Here is a 20389-nt window from a genome sequence, read left to right on the forward strand (position 1 = left end):
AAGTTTAGCACAGTATCTGTAAAATTAACAGCATTAGAGCCATTTTTGTGTTTCCTAAGGTAAGCTACCTGTGGTGGCCATCTTGATTTGGGTTGGCTCCAAAGGTTAATCAGTTACAGATGCACATTCGGCAATCAATTTCTGCAAGTTTCATTAAAACTTGTCCAGTGGGTTGATGGGATATTTTGCTAACAGACAGAGAGAAACACACACAGAGATGCCTGCCTTCACCTTTGGGCGGGCGATAAACATTTATTCGTACATAAAAACACATGAAAACACAGCTTCTTGTCTGTTTCATGGGCTACATGGCAGCTCAGAGAAGAGTAGATCTAACCTGACATCTGCTGGGGAAAAACAGCATTGCACTCTGCCCAAGTATTTGTGTTGCAATGTGGCGAAATAAAACGCAACTGATGATTTTATAAAGTAAAACTTATATTTAACAAGTTCATATTTATTATGTCTTTAGTCAAGATGGCCATTTTCCCACTAATATAATAAAACTAAGGCAAATAGGAGTAACAAGGTCACAGATCCATAAATAATTAACGCTCATGAGTCACTCATTGAAGCTTCTTGTGTTGATTTCGTCACTAACTCGGTGATGTTAACCTGATTAATCTTTCAGCAAGTCAAATGACCTAGAGTCATTGCTTTTTTTCCCCCCAGAATCTCCCTTTTGTCATCGCTCCGCTTTCTGATTGGACGCCGTGGCCAACGGACCGTGGCCGCAGCCAATCAGGCGCTTCGGTGTCCAACTGCCCTCCCTCCCCCTCCTTCAAATGACGTCACGTCCAGCTAACGCGATACGCACGCCAGACTCCAGAGATAGAGAGAGGGAGAGGGTCGCTTATTGCGGTAAAGAAAAACACAAGAGAAAGAAAAACAAGGAGGGAGTTCGCTGCTGACTTGACACTGCTGCGACGTTTTGGAAATCAGTTTGTTTTAAGGTGAGCTGTTTAAGCGTGTCCGTTAACTTCTGTATTTACGTGTTTATTTATTTTTTTAAGTGAACTTACTGGGTTAGGAGGCCGAGCTGGGGCTGGGTTATGGCCTGCAGGTGCCACATCTGTTTAGCACATCTCTGCAGTCACGCGTTTATTCACTGTTATATCGACATCCTAACCTAATAATAATAATAACATTACCACTCTGGGAATAAAAAGCCTTTATGAATACAAATATACCTCAGCTGTTAATACAAGTAAAAGCTAAACATGACGACTAAGCAAACTGGTGTTAGCTTAAATGTGGCGCTTTTTCGTCGCTAGCAACCATCATACCTAGTTGTCTTGATTTAGTTTATTTTATTTTAGCTTTTGTTTGCTCTGAGTGGGTGTTTGTGAGGATAAACGGGCTCGTAATTGGGTCCAAAGGGGTGTCTTCGTGTTCAGCCATCTCTACATGTCCCCGGAGTTAATTAAAACCAAACAATGGCTGCTTGGCTACAGAGCCGCTCGGCTCCCGTGTTACTGTATCCTTTGAGGTGATTTCACGCGATTTCTTTGAATAAGTAATGCGATTAGGTAACCCAGATATCTCTCAGCCGAACTGTCCATGTGTACGCCTTCGTCTTAAGGCGATGTTATCGCCATGGTTTTGTTGTGGAAACATTGTCTGAGCTCATTCACCTATATCTGCTGTTTAGCTGTGGAAAAAAACAAAAACAAATGACAGCCATGCAAATGGACCCTGAACCATCCACACACCCAGTTATCCTTTCCCAGAACCAGTAAAGATAAACACACAAACAAGCTCCCAGTCTAGAAAAAAGGGGTTATACAATAACCTATTCTTTTTTTACAGTAAGTGAAATAGAGATTAACTTTGAAGCTATTGTCAGCCATCCTTATTGGTATCAGATTGCTCATAATTTGAATGGAGTGTCATCACGGAAGGAGAAGCCTACTTACCAGGGAAAGAGGTAAAAAGATATGACAATAACCCCTTTTCAGGACAGGAGTTCAAGCCTTTCATTGCACAAGAGGACAGGTGAAGTCGACACTATTCAGGTGAGATTTGGGTCAGCTGGTATTGTAAAAAAAGCTGCCTTACTGGAGTGGTGAAAGGAAATCACTTGGGGAGGGGGTTTCACCGTGACCAAACTTACCAGAGGTTTTGTCATCATTCGGTGGCTTTAAAGACACGCTCAGGTAGCTGTGTTAGGAACACAGAGTGTTTCCTGTTTGATCTGTTTAATGTTTGTAGGAGTTGTGCGTTTAGAAATAATGTATGATGCATACCTTCCTTGCCTTGAGCTGCTGTTAAACCTTATTATCGCCCACCATCGAAAGTGAAGGGGCAATAATAAGCCTACTTGTGTGTTTGTCTGTCTGTTAGCAGAATATCTTATGAACCACTGAACAGATTTCAGTGAAACTCTCAGAAAGTAATCAATGACTGTACATCTACAACTCATTAACATTTGGAGTCAACCCAAATAAAGCCGGCCACCATAGATAATCAACCCTAACCAACACAAAGTGGCTACAGCTGGGTGAATCTTACAGATATTGAGCTTAGAGTCATCCCCAACTTGTTCTCTGAGTGCGAACACATCTCATGAGATCCCACAGTATCGCATGAGATCGCTCATAACTTGATTTACAAGGTTTGGCCAAAACTTTTATAACGCCATCCCTTCTCGGTGTAAGATGATTTTAAAAACTATCGCAGTGATTGTTTTTTTTTTTTGTCTCTGAGGTTTGCTGGTTGGGGCAGATGAGCAGAAAGGAGTGTTTGCAGTGTACATAAGACATGACTGAGCGGACAGGTGGAGTTTCGGCTCCCGGTCCGACCCATTATTCATTGTTGTTGTGCTTTACGAGCATGCTAGCATGGTGGTTTGTGACTCTTCCATTTCATTGACTTGGGTTCATTTCATCAACCTCATCTCGCCCACCGTGGAGCTGCATATTTGTAAATGTTTGTGTGTGTGAACCGTAAGATGATGGTACTTAACTCTGGCTGGGTTGTGATTGATCACTGAATCGTGAGTCACCTTCTGTAAACATATAAAAACAATTTGCTGTAGTTTTCTTTGCTCCGTGGCTTTTTGTTTTTCCACCTGATTTTTACAGAGAAGTGAAACGGCTGGAGGATAAACTAGTCAACGATGAAATGCGAGCTTTTAATTTTTGTCCTTTCTCGAGGAAGAAGTCTTATCTGGACTGAAAGGACTTCCTTACCGAATGTGTCTCTGGAGGTTACTTAACCTTCTTAAGTGAAAAAGGGCAACAGTGAATCCTGATATCGCTTCCCCTCTGGTTTGTTTGCAGTATATTCAGGTCAAGCTGTAAACATGTCCCTCTTACACGCTTGTACGTAAAATTATTTTGTTTTGACTTTAATTCTTTCAGCTGTATTTACAACTTTTCACTAGATTGTCTCTAGAAAAAAACTGAAAATTAGGCTGGTGCTAATTAGAGTTGGACTGATCACAGTTTTTGAGGCTGATTCCAGTTTCCAACATTTTTAAACCTCCAAGCTGCCAATTCTAGTTTCTGTCTGAGAACCATAAATAACAGCATACCTTTTTTCCTTCTTTCCTCACTTCTATCTGAATTGGAAATTTGGCCAAAAGAGGAACAAGTTACAGAGATTTCTATCTGTCACTGCAAATTAAGCCCGCAAGATATTAGGAAAACCTAGTAACGACTGAGATAAACCCACATGTCCTGTCGTTACAGTCACAGCACTCCTCCTGGCGGGGGGTTCATCAGATTTCTCGATTTGTATTTTTAGCACGCCGTTTGTTGAATTCTTTGCAGTATTGACGTCGCGCGCACTTGTCTCGCAGCATTGATGAAAATGTTTTAAATGTTTTTGCAGCTCTTCTGCAAATCTCCAAATGATACCAGTGGTAACACCTACAGGTATTTGTACAAAGAAAACTCAGCATGTCTTCTTTATAAACCAGATTGTTGCTCCTCAACATGTCACATAATTCTTGCACAACTCAAAGCGTAAACGCGCACCGGTTGAATATTGTATGTCGCCAGTTTAAGTGGAAGCTGGGATACAGAAGAAAACAAAAGCCTGATTGGTAAAGTAGCAGCAGACATCTGTAGATGCCCGAGTAGCCACGGAGTAGCCTCTTATATCCCTTCTGCTTCCTCTGACTTTATTTTTAAACACCTTACAGATATTACAGATGGTTACCTCTAGTCATCTTCATTCAGTAAAAACTTTCTCAGCAAAGACGTGCGATTGTGAGCATAAATTAGCTGCTTAGAAATGAGTTGAGATGTAATGTTGAACAAATTAAATCATTGTATTTTGACGCCTATAAGTATAAACGGGCTAGCGACATTTTACGTAAACCAAAATTACGAACTTGTTTTTTAAATAAAGGATGTTTATGGCCCAGAGCTTTATGTGACATGGAATTTAACCAAAAACCAGAGGTCAGTGTGTGCACAGCTTAGATTTGGTACTTTACTCAGTCCCAGAGGAGGATTGAAAATGTTCTCTGTCTGATTTAAATGAAATTAAAAATGAAATGCATTTCTTATTTTATTGTCCTTTGTATATGACTCTCAGAAATGAATTGTTTGGCGAAGTTCTTGATGTTTACCTGGATTTTTTTTTAAAAATGAGTGATGAAAAAAAACTACAGTATTTAAGTATTATGTGTTTCAGTTAGCTCAGTTTGTATTAAAAGCCTGGCATCTTCGAAAGAGGACACTAATGTTTGAAGGATGTTGATGTTGGTCTCTGCCTGCATCTTTGAAATATGTTTGTGTCTCTTATAAGCCCATGAGGGCTGGGCACCTTTTTTATGGTGTATGGCACAAAAAAAACAACTAACTATATTTTCTGGACTTTGAAAGAGTCTGTATTAATGCCCTCACTTCTTTGTTTCTTGTTTTTAAAGTGACCCTTCAACCCAGAGATGAATTTTGAACAGCCCCCTCCGTACCCAGGCAATGTCCCATCTGCTCCCGGCTACCCAGCTCAGGGCCCGCCTCCCCAAGGCTACCCGCCTCAAGGTTACCCTCCTCAGGGGTATCCTGTGAACATGGAGCAGCCCAATCCTGCCTACCCTAACTACCCCCCCGGGCAAATGGGACCCGGCGGTCCATATCCTGGCCCCGGACAGCCTCCTTATGGATACTCTGGGCAGCCACAGTACGGCTGGCAGGGTGGACCCCCTCCTGGGCCTATGTATGGGGAAGCACCAAAAAACACAGGTGAGTGTAACGAGAGAAGTTTATGGTGTGACGATGGGCGTACAGGAGGCGTCTCGTGTAGCTGATGGCATGAGAAGTAGTTTTGTTGAATGGACTGGGAACGCAGCCACATCAGGAGACTGCAAGTCAATAATCACATGACCAGCGATGCTGGCTGCGCTGCCTGTTCTGATACCTGCTCTGTGACGAGTTATCAAGATGACTTTATTATATTAGGAGAATATACTAGATCATGTATTTAAAAAGGCAACAGGTACCTGGAAATACCATTTTCATTTATCCGTGTACTACTAACAAGGGATTCAAGTTCTCTGTTTCCACAACAGATTTCCGTCATTTGGAACATAGCCAGGATGGATTTCATCTGTAAAAATGAGAATAGGGAAAAGTTTATTTTATTTTTTTTTGTGGTCCCATTAAAGCCATCCAATCTGATTATGATACATAGATTAAACTGACGCTGCTTTAGACAAATAAAGCGAACCAGAGCCAAAGTTTTATCCAACCAGAGCAGGGCAGACCTGGGTGCAAGCAGTGTTGCTAACTTAAAGACTTTGTCGCTATATTTAGCTAGTTTTTAGACCCCTTTTAAGACTGTTTTTCAAAAAAAGCGACTTTTTTTCTGTTTTTTTTGGAGACTTTTGAAGACTGCCTTGAAAGCAAGTATGGTTCTTGTCAACGAGCAGCAGGCGCTGCAGTGGACCCTCCTCTGTCCCACAGCGCTCACAGGAGGCTCAGTCCTCCCACAGCGTCCCTCAGGAGAGATCCACCCCACCGCATCCAGTCAGTGTGAAGCTGATGCTGACTGATCCATGGCAGGATGGAAATGTAAAATTTCCTCTGTCTAAAATAAATCCCTGCACTAAAATGACTTTGAGTTTCTCACCTTTGCTGATCTCAAGCCCAGATGAAGGATGAGAGTTGGAACTATGACATAAGGAAAAACAGGAGATCTCGCAAAGATAAGTAGCTTCCAGTGTGGTGTGTGTCTCGTGTCTCTGTTGGGACAGTTGTTAGCAGATCTGCCTCACATGTGGGAGGTCTGGGTCTGATCCCCGCTCAGGCAGTCACACTATTGTTATCATAAATATTATTATATTCACACCAAAAACACTTTATCTTTTTATAAATGGCAACGGTTTCTTTTACTCAGAACAAAGATCCACAAACAGTCCTACGCATTTGGCTTTTTATCTTCAGTAGTAAAATGTATATTTAGCTCTTTCATCACTTCAGTTTGCACTTTATCAACTCTAAATACACAGATTTGTTAAGCGGCTCCTGTTTCTGTTCGGTAATTTCTGTAGACCAATTAAAGGCCTAGCACTCCTTAAAGGAATGCATGTCACCCGCCGCCTCGTTCTGTGTGTTGTAGTTCTGTCTGAGGATTTCAGAAGTTGAAGAATCTGGTTGCTCGGCTCCTGAAACTGGTTAGTTGTAGTTTTTGAATGCTTTGGGTTGAATTTGACTTAAAGACAGTAACATTTGTTATTTGTTACAGTGACTTGTTATTGTTCGTGATTCATGTAGGGCTTAAATTTGAATGGAAATGGTCTTTTAAAGGGATTTCAAATTTACCTGAAGCTTGCAGAAACCCTGAAAATGCTCCGGACCTCCCACCAAACACACGCTCGCCAGTTTGGCTTTGTCTTCCATAGTTTGCATATCAGTCATGCATGCGATATAAAAATGATACTGTTTCTAGTTCCCTTTTTTTATCTGTCTCTACTCTGTACTAAATAAGGTGAACAGTTCTTACGGTTGTCTCCATTTTCCATCACAGTGCCGCAGTTGTATAGAAGTCTGGAGTCACCCCTCATTTGTAAGATTTTTGCTTCCAAAAGGCTAAACTTGTAATTTTTAAAAAGTGGTCCATAGCTCTGTCAGATATCTGAAGGTCTTTTTTGTAATTATTTTGCCTAGATGGCTTTTTAAATTCTTTTTTTCAGATGGTTCATTTACTCAATCATTTATAAACCTCTTTAAAAGTGACATGTTGGGTCCACACATCACAGCCAGCTTAGCAAATAACTCATTTTAAACACTTTAAGCTTTGTGGGGAAAAATACAGTTTACATCTGTTCATCTGTGCCATTTTGTTTTTGGCAGATTCATAAACCAATTGGACAAAATGTTTTACTCTTGTAACTTTTGTAGCATAGTACTTCTATGCACAAATAAAATGGGTTTTCCTGTAAATTGTTGTGTAAGACTCGGCACAGCTGTATTCTTTCAGGTAGGTGTCTTTTTTTTATGCTCGAATGATTCAAAGGTCGGCGTGAAGTCGTTTTACAAGCACAGCTCATTCCCCTTACAGTGATCAGGTGCAAGGTCAGGACTGAAAGGAAGTGAAAAAGCAGCCAAGTATAAATCATGTCTCATTTGAATCAAAACAGGAAGAAATTAACCCAGCCTGCGGACACTACTGCAGTTCATTCAGAGCTCTTTCCATCAGCCAGTTTTCACGAGGAAAATTTAAATAGTCAAAGGGAGAAGCATGGCAAACAGCTTTTATTTGGCTCCTTAGCTCTTTGAAGTCTTCCACAATTTTATACAACAGAACAAAATTGATGAAACAATTCGTAGCTTGTAATTATTTATAATTTATGTGATTTATGTGGTTAAATATAGAGCTGTAAACTTCTGGGGATTTTCAAAGCTGGAAACTTTCCATGAGAATTACTGTGGATTTGTGGGAATAAACCTGGAGTTGGTTCTTAAAAGGGATTTTTGAAATATAGATGCAGGGAAAAGTAGTTTGGCTTAATCCTGACTAAAGGTCAGGATTGCTGTACCATGCAGTAAAAAGTGAATGATAAACTGTCACCTGGTCATGTAAGGACAGCTGGAAGTGGTAACTTATAAAACGTTTTGTTCAAAGGTTTGTTGTGAAATGCAATTTACTGAAGTTCAATTTGTTTTTATGTCCATAAAACGACAAAAACAAGCCAGAAATAATTAGCAAGCAACACGTAAATAGTTTTGTTCAGAGTTGTGTAAATGAGATTTGACATTTTCTGTACCTAAATTTAGACATTTTGATGAATTTTTAATTTTTTTTTTATGTGAATATGATAACATGAAAAGTATATTGAGTTGTGTACATGAATTCAGAAAAGGTTTACAGCAACGACAAAAACGGAGAACTAAAAATGTTCAGTCATTCTCTACAAGTGGTGTGGTTGGGACAGACACAGTGTTGTCATCACATGGAAATGAAGTAATTGAATTCGTTACTTTTATCAAGTTTGGGTCAAACTCATTATTTGCCTATGACAAAAAAAAGTTAATATTTTTGTTTGGCTATCACACAGTTTGTTTAATTTACTCCCAGTTTCCAGTTAATGCCCCTAAATTCCCAGGGAAAGTTTCTAACTTTGAATATGTCTAGAAATTTTCCGCTCTTTTGCAACCCTAGTAAAGACTCCCTTGTGTGAAATGAAGTTAGATTTGAAATGCAAGGTGTGGTGGTGTTGCAGCATTTCCCGAACGAGCATGACAGGACGATGATGTTAGCGTCAGTTCGTGTTCCTGAAAGCGCCGAGACGTTTCTGCTCGTGCGTTTTGTCGTGAGATCTCCTCCGCCGGTTTTGTCAGACTGCCCCTTCAAGCCGTCTGCTGTGAGACGTCTTGATCGAAACGAAAAAACTCTGTTAAACATCAGCCTAACACTAACGCTCTCCTTCTGAAATCATTAGCGGAACCTGGCTTTACTGTCTGACTGGAAGCAGGTCGCTGAAAGCCGGGCGTCAGGCAGCGCCGGCTGTTAAAAGCTGGAGGAGTGTTTGCTTCCACATAAATGATTAATCATAAACAAAGACGGGGAGATGCTTTTATTCACTCTTTTTGTTTGTCTTGTTTGTGTCTTTAGACATGAACGCCTGTTAAACCTCATGCACGGACAACCTCATGATGTTTCTAATTATTTAAAGATAAAAAAATCATCAACTACTGGGCAAATAAAGCCGCCGATGTACATGTAAAAACAGGAAAACATCCTGTGTGTTGTTCCGAAAGCTTCTGGTTTGATGCTGAAGGTACTTGACTGCCATCTGACCACGGCTCGTGGCTGCTATGGCATTACCATGGAGACGTGCCTCCTGTGAGGAATGTAATTAGAGGAAATCGTCAAGTCTCCAGCAGTGAGTTCAAGGGTAACCGAGGCTGATATGGAGTAATTCTAAGAATTATCTCTGGGTTTTATGCCGTTTTGGACAAGAAATCACTAATTGCTTTCCCCATTCTTTTGCCCTCTCTCTCATCTTTTCTAACCTTTTTTTTTTTTTTAAAATATCTTCTCTATCTCTCTCTCTTTTTTTGTTACAGTGTATGTGGTGGAAGACAGGAGACGGGACGACACGGGGGACACGTGCCTGACAGCCTGCTGGACAGCCCTGTGTTGCTGCTGCCTCTGGGACATGCTGACATAACGCTGTTCCTCACCGGCCCGACCCCGTCCCCCTCTCGACCCCCGTCTCTCTGCTGTCCCGTCGAGCCTTTTGCCCCCCCCCCACCCCCTACCTGCCTTAAGCCCAGCTCCGCTCTGCAGCTCTCTCCGTCTAACTCCTCTACAAGTTGTGTACTCGTCTATAAATAAAAGCCTCAATCCCACACGGAAGACTCTTCGCCTGACGCGAAGCTCTCGGCACCGACTGAGCGATCTGTCCATAGGTTACACTGAAACTCAGCTTCTAAACACCACACGAATCTCAGGCTTGCTTTCCAAAATTCGGCACCTACACAGAACCACACACACACACATAATACAGTGTATATGGATCTCAGGCTAGTGTAGTGTAACGCTCTTTGGCACTTTACAATGAATACCTCTGTATGATATCACTCCTGCCTGCCTGTTTTCCCATCTCCTCCCCTCTAAAGCGCTCCCCCCAGTTCTCTTATCCACAATGCCTAAAGACTATCCTTCATTCTGACCTCTGTTCCCAAAGTGCTCCAAGACCCCGTCTCCTAATGAGCCACGAGCTGCTCTCAGCTCTCTTTAGAAGGAATCATATGAAAACGAATGTTTTTAAAGACGACAGTGATTTATGTTTAATTACTTTTAACAGTTAATGGCTGCAATGTTGTTGTATTATTTTCTTTTCTCCTCGCTGACATTGATATGAAAAATTATTCTAATTTTTTTTTTTTTTTTTTGTAAATTGTAAGTCCTGGAAAATAAATCTGAATATATGACACAAGTTGCGATGGCCGAACAGGAAAAAAACCCACATTACTCGGATGACTTTTTGCTTTGGATGAGAGTCGTACATTAAAATAATTTATTGCAGTAATTAAAGACGGTGTCGTTTCCAATTATTGGGTGGACTGCAGCATTGTCTGTGTTTGTGAGCGGTTTGTGCAGAGTATGGGGATCGATACGGCAGCTGCTGGAGCCTGGATGGATCTGTGCAGCTTTTTTTCAACGTTGCTTCTAGTGCAGGAGATTTGGTTGCAACTTGTTTACGGGCCTAGTTCATTAAAAAATGTGCTCCATAAAAATTAAACCACAACTTAATGCAATTTTCAGCTCCTTTATGGTAGAGTTTTATCATTTGTTTTCTTTAAAACAAGCTAGATACTAAAATATTTTGTTTCGGAGTGTTAAAAAAAAGATCACGTCAGGAAGAGAGGCAGAAGACGAACAGCCAGGAGTTTCCTGAAAAGCTTCTGTTTGATACAAAACTCCTCAGCTTTAACTCTTTATGTTAAATGAAAAGAAGAAGAAGGAAAAAAAAAACTAAACATTTAGGGGAAGTGTTATAAAAGGAAGAATGACCTGTAGCAGCAACTGCGATTCTTTGCAAGTTTCACCAGGATTCACCTTTTCAAGCGCAACTAATTGAGACCAGATAACGCACTTTCCATAGATGGCTGCAAGGCCAGAGGTAAAACCAAAAAGGCATAATGTACTCACTGTTTTCTTAGGATTTACTTTGGAGTTAAGTGTTAAAAAATATAACCCCAATTCGAAAAAAATGGGACATTTTGTCTCATAAACCCATTACTTTTCACAATGGAATGTAGTAAACTGATAAAATGTTCAAGAAATTGTACCATTTCTATGATTAAAAATAAGGTAATTTTAAATTTGATGGCAACAATAAAGGGCTGTAAAAATAGGTGGTACGAATAGGAAACAGCTGGAGGCATTTTGCAGCTAATTAGGTTAATTGGCAAAAGGTCAGTGAAACCTGGGTATAAAAAGAGCATTTTAGAGAGCTTATTTTATGATGTTATTAATGATTGGTGTGGGCTATTTATTACGTCATGTGCTACACTTTAAATTTTTGTTGTATGCTTTGCTTACAGTAACAGCGAAGCTGTCTGAATCTCAGAAGTAAAGATGGGCAGAGGTTCACCAGTCTGCCAAACAACTGTAAAGATAGTGGGCCAATTTAAGAATAATGTTCCTTAACAGAAAATTGGGAAGGCTTTGAATATCCCGTTATATACAGTTCATAACTGCATCAAAAGATTTCAGGAATCTGGAGAAATTGGTTGGACTGAGTTGGACTAATAGCTGCCGCTGCTCTTCAACTCTCCAGCCTATTTTTTTAACTATCTGCAACGGCTTTCTTAAATCTAAAGACACATTGGCTGTTTTATTTGGCATTAAACTATACTCCATGAACATTCTCAACTTTTATGTGGCACTTATTAGCTCTAGGAGCCTACTTGTGACATCCTAACTCCTCCACTGACGACTACTCCTATTGAAAACCGATGAGTGAGCCAGAATGTGGATCTGCAGTTTGCTGAGCTTCTGAAACTCCTCTTCATACCAGCTGGCTCACCGTTGGCATTGCACCTCTGCCCAGACACCGCTGATCCTTGTCGGAAATGTATCCATCCATAGCTTCGTCACCGACGACTCCACTTCCGTCAGCTCCATCTGGTCCCATAGAAGAGTGGACCACAGTGCACCAGGTCGGCACAAGAAACCGCAGTGATCTTCACTTTGGGTTTTTTACCATCTGCTCACTTTGGGTGCAAAGGACCTATTCTCCTCCAGGATGTCGTCAGTGAGCACAAGTGCGACTTACTGCACCTAGAAGAAACATGGCAGCAATCGAATGACTTCCCACGTGAATGACGCCACTCCCCCTGGGTTTGTTTACACCTGTTTATAAATCTCCCCACCCATTCGATGAGATCATACTCATACTCCTTTTGCTGCTCTGGTGTGACTCCTTGTAACTCCTGAGCCGTTCTCCTCCCCATCGCTGATCGCAGGCTTGTTTCCTTTGATGTTGCCCTTGCTCTCTCCAGATCTGAATCATCTCGTGTGATTTCCTTCCACAATATTCGGGACATCAACCTAACTGCACCTGATAACGGTACTGCAAATCTTCCCAGTATCAACTACACATCCTCCGCTAAGGGCCGTCAGCTGGAATGGCTATACAGGGAAAAACTAACTATTATACAGATTTAATCAGACAAAGAAATGGGAATACAAACATTTGTTTTACCAAAACACTGCGTCCACCTGACTCTCTCCCTCCCTCTCCACGTCTATTCAGTTGATTTCTGTAACTCAGTTCTGGCTTTTTTCAAAACAAAAATTGATAGTATGTATCAGCAGTCAGCAGTTAGCTCACATTTTGTCCACATCTCCTTCCTCGGCTTCTCAAATCCCTTTTTTCTCACCGACTCCCAACTTCAAACTTCCCCTCAGCCACTGATATCTCTAACCTTATTAGGAAATCAAAACCATCTACTTGCCAGCTCGGGCTCATCCCCGCTAATCTGGTTAAAGCTTGCGCTCATTCCCTGACTCGCAAGACCTCGGACCAATTAAAAATACTGCTGTACAGCTGGACTCCTCCGTCAGACAAGAATGGGACAACATTCCCTCCAAAACCTCCAGCAGCTGCTCTCCTCAGGTTCTGGAAGTTTACAGACTGTTGGTTAAAGGACGAGGGGAGGCTTCACAGAGGGAAACACGACCCTGTCCCATCTTTATCATCATGAAATTCAAAATGATTAAAAGGGTACAAACCTTTAGCTTAAACACTTCATATCTTTACTACGGTTCATTAAATAAAATGGGAGTTTATGAGATTTACAAATCACTGCATTCTGTTTTTAATTTACATTCGATCCATTGTTACTCGAAATGAAAGTGTCCAATTTTTGCTCCCTCCCCACCACACACACACACACAAACTTAAAACTTAGCAACCTTTGCTGTACCACAGGTCACCTACAAACAGGGCTAGTTGTATGAGGTGAGGCCATATAAGCGAAATGTATGACAGCCTCTCTGCACCACTGCTACGTACACGGCACACATACATAGTTTAATATTAGTTAATGTAGCGTTCTTTCACACTACTATGTCATTTTTGAGGAATAGTTGTTTCATATGCCTGAAAAAAGATAAATTGTTGGGCGAGCCAGCCTAGCCAAGACTAGACTTCTGCCCTTTTCTTAACACTCTGTGCTCTATGACTGATGTCGCAGCTGATAGGATACTAACTATTGACTAAACACTGCTTCCAAAATGAGCAGGCTATCCCTTTAAGCTGGTGGGAGTGAAGGAACACAAACACTCCCCGGTGAGCAGAATTAGAAGAGGCATGCTGTCACAATTCATTCCCAGTTTTTCTAGTCGAACCATTTGATCGATCTAAAGTACAAAATAAGATAATACAGCTGCCCGCGCTGCTGGGAGATTAAAAGGTATCCTATTTTAGGCGAGATCAGATGATTGCCTGAAATTTGCAACCATCTCTAAGTACCGTTACAGGCGGTTTTTAACAGGGCGTGCTGCGTTTAGCACATTAAGATCAGGACCGCTCTGTCAGAAAGAGAAACGAGACCGAGCGGGATGTTTCTCTTGAATAAAAAGGAGGAAAGATTTATCTCGCCAGTGAGAATGTTTAAAATTTTAGTATTTTTAACATGTCAACAAGCTGAAGATTGCTTTGAAAAGCGAATAATAAGTAAGTCTCTGAGTAATAATGGCATCCTGTCAAAAAACAAAACAAAACAAAACAAACAAAAAAAAGCAACAAAAAAAAGCAGCGGTCTTCAGACACACACACAAAAAGAGAGAGATGAAAGCGATTTACACGTTGCTCAGTTGAAGTAAACAATTAGGTTTTATTGATAAGGTTGTCAGAAGAGTCTCGTTTCAGTGTATGTATAAGAATCGTCCTCTGATAATAATACTGATTTGGTACATTATGACATCCAGCACGAGTCTCCTCACAGTGAGTGGGATCCTGCTGCTACTGCTGTTGGGATCTAGGACAGAAATTATCTGCTTTCAAACAAACGAACAAAACGAAATGAAACCAAAAAAAACATAAAAAAAATAATAATCCAAAACAACCAACTTTGGACTGATACCGTAGATAATGGAGTATCCGAGTGCCACAAAACTCTAGAGTAGTAAGAGCAGCTAAAGGTTTCGCACATTACAAGCCACTTCCTCTTAGAAATATAAAACTTGATATTCTGAACAATATTCTACTGTGCTGCATAAAGGTCAATCTATACACTGTACATCGAAATATACTTCGAAAAAACAGATTTCACAGTTTTAAAGACTTTATTTAAAGTATAAACTGCTTTTTAAAACACCTCATTACATAAATTACTCTTTTTCGCGGGTGACTATTATTTTCCCCCTGTCAGCAAACTGAAATTAATACAAAAAAAGGAACATTTATTACATATATTACAAAAGGAAAAAAACCAAAAAAAAAATAGCTCATTCATTAATGTTCATTTCAATAGAACTGGTGACTCATTCATGATTGTCATATAGTACTAAGAATAAATAAATCAAAGTAAAATAAATACTAACGTAGCATGTTTGCCGGACTCAGAGAGTGAGGGGTGTGTTTGATCGTTCTGTACAGAAGTGCCTTGGTGAAAAAAAACAAAAAACAAAAAAAAAAACAGAAAAAATCTCAATTCTACCGCGACTGAAACGTACAAAACTACGGCATCTACGGTATACGCAACATCCTGAAGTTTAGTGTAGTCTGACACGTATGTAATATGATTCTGCTCCCCACGGAAAGGTCAACAACGCTGAGCGACTCCACGGATATCTCCATCACTCCTTTAGTTCATCATCAACATCATCATCATCATCATCATCGGCTCGGATTCTGGAGGATGCCGCCGCTGTCCCGTGCGTTGCCTGGACTGGTCTGTGGTGGACGATGGGAGGCCTGAGACAGGGAGACGGTGTCTTGTATGTTTCTGTTCGTGGTATCTGCCCGTAGATGTTCGGTGGCCACGGCTGCACTCTGGAGCGGCTTGGTCTCCACTTTGGTCCCTTTTTTGCCTTTCAGTTTTTATTATTAGAGACAGACAAGCTCTGGCGGCAGAGGCCACCCCAGTGCAGCCTCCACCCTCACCCTTCCCCACCCGTTCAGCTGGTCGCTCTCAGTGTAACCCAGAAAATATGGGCGAAAATATCACTATCTTTTTTAAAAAGGGGAATCTGTTTATTTGTTAAGCAACAGTTCTTAAAAGTTTCTTCAGTGCCTTTTTTTACTTACTTACTTCCCAGTTTTTCCCAAAAAAAAAGAAGGAAAAAAAATGTTTGACTTAACTTATCATTATTATTATTATTTTTTTTGCCTCTGGCAGTAAAATTAATATGTTTATTTTTTTATTTAGATAAGTCATTCTTCTGAAAAGTCCCTGCAGCGTTCCGCGAGTAACCCCGATTGTTGGTTAATTCTCTGTAGGTTTTCGAGAGGTTAAGGAGGCTGGGTGGGAAAGAGGGACAGGATTTCCGAGATGTTAACGTGGGAAACGGGGTGGTGCAGTGCATGTGGGCTGTTACCTCCTGCCCATCTCGTTCTGTCTGAGAAACTGTATGTTGTTGCTGCTGTCCGCCAGTTCTGGATACTGCTCCACAGGAAGTACGTAGTAGCCATCGTAGCCCTGTACTCTGCCTGTTGTTAGGAGCTGCTGCCTCTCCCCTTCAGTCCACAGGCGACTACCTCCCTTCCCGTCCCTCGCACGCTGCTGCTCCTTGGCCCAGGCCCCCGCCAGCGCTCTTTGCCTGGCCAGCTCCAACAGTCTTACCTTCTCTTCGTCCACCACATCCACGGCCAGCCCGTAGCGAACGCTCAACACCAGCGATGGGACTGCGAACTCCACGGTCACGCCTCTTCTCGACCGGCCGCTGACTGTCACGTTGATGCCACTCTCCAGCGACTTGCGCCCGTTCGTAAGCCCCAACGCCAGCAGGTCGCTGTCAGCGGAGCCCACTTTCACAAAGTAGTGACAGTCCTTCCCATCCTGAGTGTAATGAGTGCCTTCCAGGTACTGAGCACCATTGAGCACAAGAGCTATTTTGCGGCTGTCGTCGCTGGCCAGTGGCGACACGCCGGCCACCACTCGGCCCTCCTTCAGCGCTAACATTACTCCTCGGCCTATAATGGGGGTGCTGGTGCCGAACCAATGGCCGGGTTTGTCTTTGCGTCTGCGGCGCTCCTTGTTGAGCAGACGGCCCTCAAGGGCCATGAAGGCCTGGTTGTGGCGCTCCGCTGCCTGCTGCACACCAGTGATAAGCTAAGTAAGAAAGATAAAGACAGCTTTGTCACACTGGAGCTGCAGCTCGTAAGCATAGCTGGAGGAATGTGGACGATGATTTTGAGCATTTTTACATAAAATTCAGTCAAAAATAGTACATATTTCAGGGCATACTTTTCCACATGGCTGACCGTACCTGTCCGTTCTCACAGTGCTGGGTGGCCTGCAGCTCATACGGCGGCTCCACAAAGTAGAGCGAGTGTCGAGGGAATCCTGGGATTATGTTGCTGAGCTGGAAGCCAAACATCACCAGCCAGCTCTTCACATCTACCGCAGTAAGCGAAAGAGAGAACACACTTTGTTAAATGACAAAGTCGAACACGGGGGCAAAGGAATCATGGGTTTTATCACAAAAATGCAATCTCTGAGTGTGTTTGCCTCTGAGGCTCATCTCCTGTTTTGCACAGCTTTCAGAAACTTTGCCATCTGTTCTGCATTTTTTTTCCTCCCTTGTTTGTTTCTCTCAACCACTTAAGAATCACAGACACAATTCGGACGAAAGCAAAGTTTAGTTTGTGTTTATCAAACTAAAGTTACATGCTTTGCTGTTTATAGACTGGAGAAACATTACCTCGCTTCCTTCTCCTTCAAATGGCCACGCCCCCTTTTGGGTAAAAACGAACTGTGTAAAACTGCTGGTATGAAAACGGAAATAATAGATTGGCAATGTCCTAAATTTTCTGCTTCGCGGTTTGGTTTCTCTAAACAAAGAAAGGCAATAAAAGAAGGAATTTGTGGCTTCAGGCCAGACGCAGAGATTTAGATGGTAAACTGTGGGAGCAGCGTTACGCAAGTCCTCACTTCATCAGACAAAGCAAAAACAAAGTTATGTGGAAGCCACCAGTTTACTTGTTTTGAAGTAATTTTAAACTGTACTTTGGTTATTTTTGACTAAGGTAAAAGATCTAAACACTTCTGAAGCTCCTGATTAATCCACTATGAAGGATGCTTGTTAGCATGCTGTATTAAATAAGTGAAACTGTTTTCTCTACTTCCACTCCTGACAAATAACAAATCAAGCAGCTTAATAAAGAAGACAGAGACGAGTGTGAGAAATAAAATCGCCTCAGGGATTCACTTTATGTCTGCATGTGACTCATCAGGCCACTGAGTGGCGTCGTTTGTCCAATTTGATGAACTTCAATCCATATTTCATATCAATCCAAAAGGGGGCAAACGGATCACATGGAGAAAAAGTACACAGATATGCCGAACAAGGTTTTTAGCACCTGGCAGCTCTGACACGTTAAAATATTTCTAGACACAGAAAGATATCAACATATTCATCCAGAAACAAAGCAACACACAAGAATTCTCTACCTGTGACGTAGTTTTTGACGTCTAACATGTCACTGAGTGGGTTGTTGTTCTTGAACATGTACAAATTAAATGGAGACAGGTCCTTCCCTATCTTGGGCCACATGCTGTAGTCGGGCGAGGTCCACCGTCCAGCCAAGACGTCGTAGTCCCGCTGGGTGAAGTGGACCAGCTTGGTCAAGGGGTCGTACAGACCACCATGGAAACCCACAACCAGCTGGAACTCTGGGTTCGAGTCGAGGTACACTTCACCGTAGGCCGTGTACTGAACCTGCGAGACACAATGTGCTTTTGAGGATTCTTTTCTCTTCTTGTAACGATAAAGCAAGCTATTTTCCAGATCTGAATCAAGATTTACTTTACTTTTTGAAGGAAGCCACTGATCTTCATAGAATCTTTTAATCTTTTTGAATACTTATTAGTCAAAAACACGATCCTGTGGCAGATTCCTCTGTGTTTTACCTGTTTGATCATCTGTCCGTTGCTGCTGAAGACTGCGAGCGGTGTGCCAGTGTTGTCAGAAGCGATGTAGTACTCCTCCCCACTGCTCACCTCCATGGCAAACAAGTGACCCTAGGGATGACACAGTTTGAACTTCAAACATCAATTCATTTTTACTGCTTCTGTTTCAGAAGACGGACACATTTCATGTATATATAAATATAAACATATACAGTGCTGTGCACAAGCCTTGGAATATTCCTTGTTTCTTCATACTTTGCAGCCAAGTAGCCAGACTTTCTTGTAATCTTTTGAAGTGGTCACAATCAATAGCTCTTTCAGAGGCTGCTTTTTCACCCCTTTTATTTTGTTATTTGCTTTTTCCTTTTTTTTTTTAGTCCAATTCCAAAGAAAAACATAGGTAGACCTTCAGAAAGCCTAAAAATCTATGGATAAAGACCACTTTAACATATTATTTTATTCTTAATATTGAAAGATTACAAAATAGTCTGTGTTTCTGAAAGAAATGTAGTGTAAGGAGAAATTAAAGTAGCATTCCTTGAAGGATATACATTGGATAAGGAAACTATGTTGTCAAGTTGTCAGAATCTTTATATTTCTTCATATTTGATTAACTTTTAGCCAAAGAGTCACCCTTTTTTAATTCAAAGCCTATAAAATTAAACCATCTCTCCTTGAAGGAACGTGAATCACCTGCGTTATGCAAGCAAAAACTTTAGGCAAAGATCAAAGTGACCAACTGCAGTTATCTTGTATGTGTTGGGCACGACTCTCTGCTACTACCACACCTAATCTGAGCACAAGATCTAGAGTTATAGCCCTTTTTTGTGTTTGCTAGGGTTGTTTAGTTGACTCCAAAACCTAATCAGTTCTTGATGTATATTTAGTGATAACTTTCTGTGAGATTCAGTAAAATCTGCCCTACCTGGAGGTCATAGTAGAGTGACGAGATGTCAGAGCTGGAGTGATTGAAGATGTGCGTCACTCTGGTTGGATGGTTGAGGTCGGCGTAGAAGAACTGAAGGTGCTGACCCAGGCTGTTCCTCGTAGACACCCTGCGGCCAAGCCCGTCGTAGTGGTAGACCACGCTCCAGCCCCCCGGGCCTCTGTTATAGGCCCTCAGGAGCTGACCTTTGGAGTTATAGTCAAAAACGTCTGAGCCTCGTTGGCTGAGGAAGCCGTCCTCGTCCAGGCGATACTGGACATCTCCCAGGCGGGTAATGCGGTCTCTGAGGTCGTAGCGGAGGGGCAGGATCCGAGCGCTGTTCCCGGGATTAAGCAGGTGGAGGTTTCCGTTCAGGTCATAGCTGTAGCGCCACGTAGACCAGTCGTTAACCTGGATAAAATAATGAGTTGAGTTTATACAATCCAACAAGTTTCAACCTTTATTTCAACCACAACTGTATTCTGGTAATAGAGATGTCAGATGCAATATGAAAAAATAAAATAATAAAGACACTAAAACTTCCATCTCTCATCACAGAATAATCACCTTGACTCCGCTGAGCTGTCCATCTCCATCATAATCATAGCGATACTGAGTGGTGTTGGCGTACGGCCCAATCTTCAGTTCCCTCTTCACCACTCGTCCCATGCTGTCATACTGCACTGTCATCCAGTACATGAGGGAACGGAAAATCTCATACTGGACCTCCTTGATGCGGCCATGGGTGTCAAAATGCTTACTCAGTGTCATTACGGCTGTGGTGATGATTTGATTGATGTCATAATAGATGACCCCAAATTTTCCAAAGTGCTCCACCTGAAGGGGACAGTTTAGAGAGAAGGTAAGTCCTCAGAAGGACAAAAATGGTGCATTTATTCACAGACACTTTTCTACATTA

The 20389-nt window shown here is 41.8% G+C and overlaps 2 protein-coding genes across 10 annotated transcripts in view; one reads left to right on the forward strand and one right to left on the reverse strand.

Moving 5' to 3' along the window:
- The first annotated feature begins 798 nt into the window (after positions 1–798).
- zgc:165573 (cysteine-rich and transmembrane domain-containing protein 1) lies at positions 799–10494 on the forward strand. The gene is made up of 3 exons (XM_017419665.3): positions 799–953; positions 4880–5195; positions 9522–10494. Exons 2-3 carry the CDS (start codon positions 4898–4900, stop codon positions 9623–9625), a joined length of 402 nt encoding a protein of 133 aa, XP_017275154.1. The 5' UTR covers positions 799–953; positions 4880–4897; the 3' UTR covers positions 9626–10494.
- Positions 10495–14282: 3788 nt separating this feature from the next.
- tenm2 (teneurin transmembrane protein 2) overlaps positions 14283–20389 on the reverse strand; it is a 253742-nt gene continuing 247635 nt past the window's right edge. For 8 of the 9 annotated variants that reach the window (XM_017419733.3, XM_037977341.1, XM_037977339.1 and 5 more), the window contains 6 exons: positions 20038–20307; positions 19471–19881; positions 18546–18656; positions 18087–18354; positions 16903–17033; positions 16008–16745 (listed from right to left, as the gene is read on the reverse strand). In XM_017419733.3, coding sequence (XP_017275222.1) covers positions 16008–16745; positions 16903–17033; positions 18087–18354; positions 18546–18656; positions 19471–19881; positions 20038–20307 — 1929 coding nt within the window. Of the gene's footprint in view, positions 16746–16902; positions 17034–18086; positions 18355–18545; positions 18657–19470; positions 19882–20037; positions 20308–20389 lie in introns of all 9 variants that reach the window. The other variant, XM_037977338.1, reaches the window with a different exon arrangement.

This window comes from Kryptolebias marmoratus, linkage group LG9 (assembly GCF_001649575.2).
Source record: "Kryptolebias marmoratus isolate JLee-2015 linkage group LG9, ASM164957v2, whole genome shotgun sequence".
Classification (NCBI taxonomy): domain Eukaryota; kingdom Metazoa; phylum Chordata; class Actinopteri; order Cyprinodontiformes; family Rivulidae; genus Kryptolebias; species Kryptolebias marmoratus.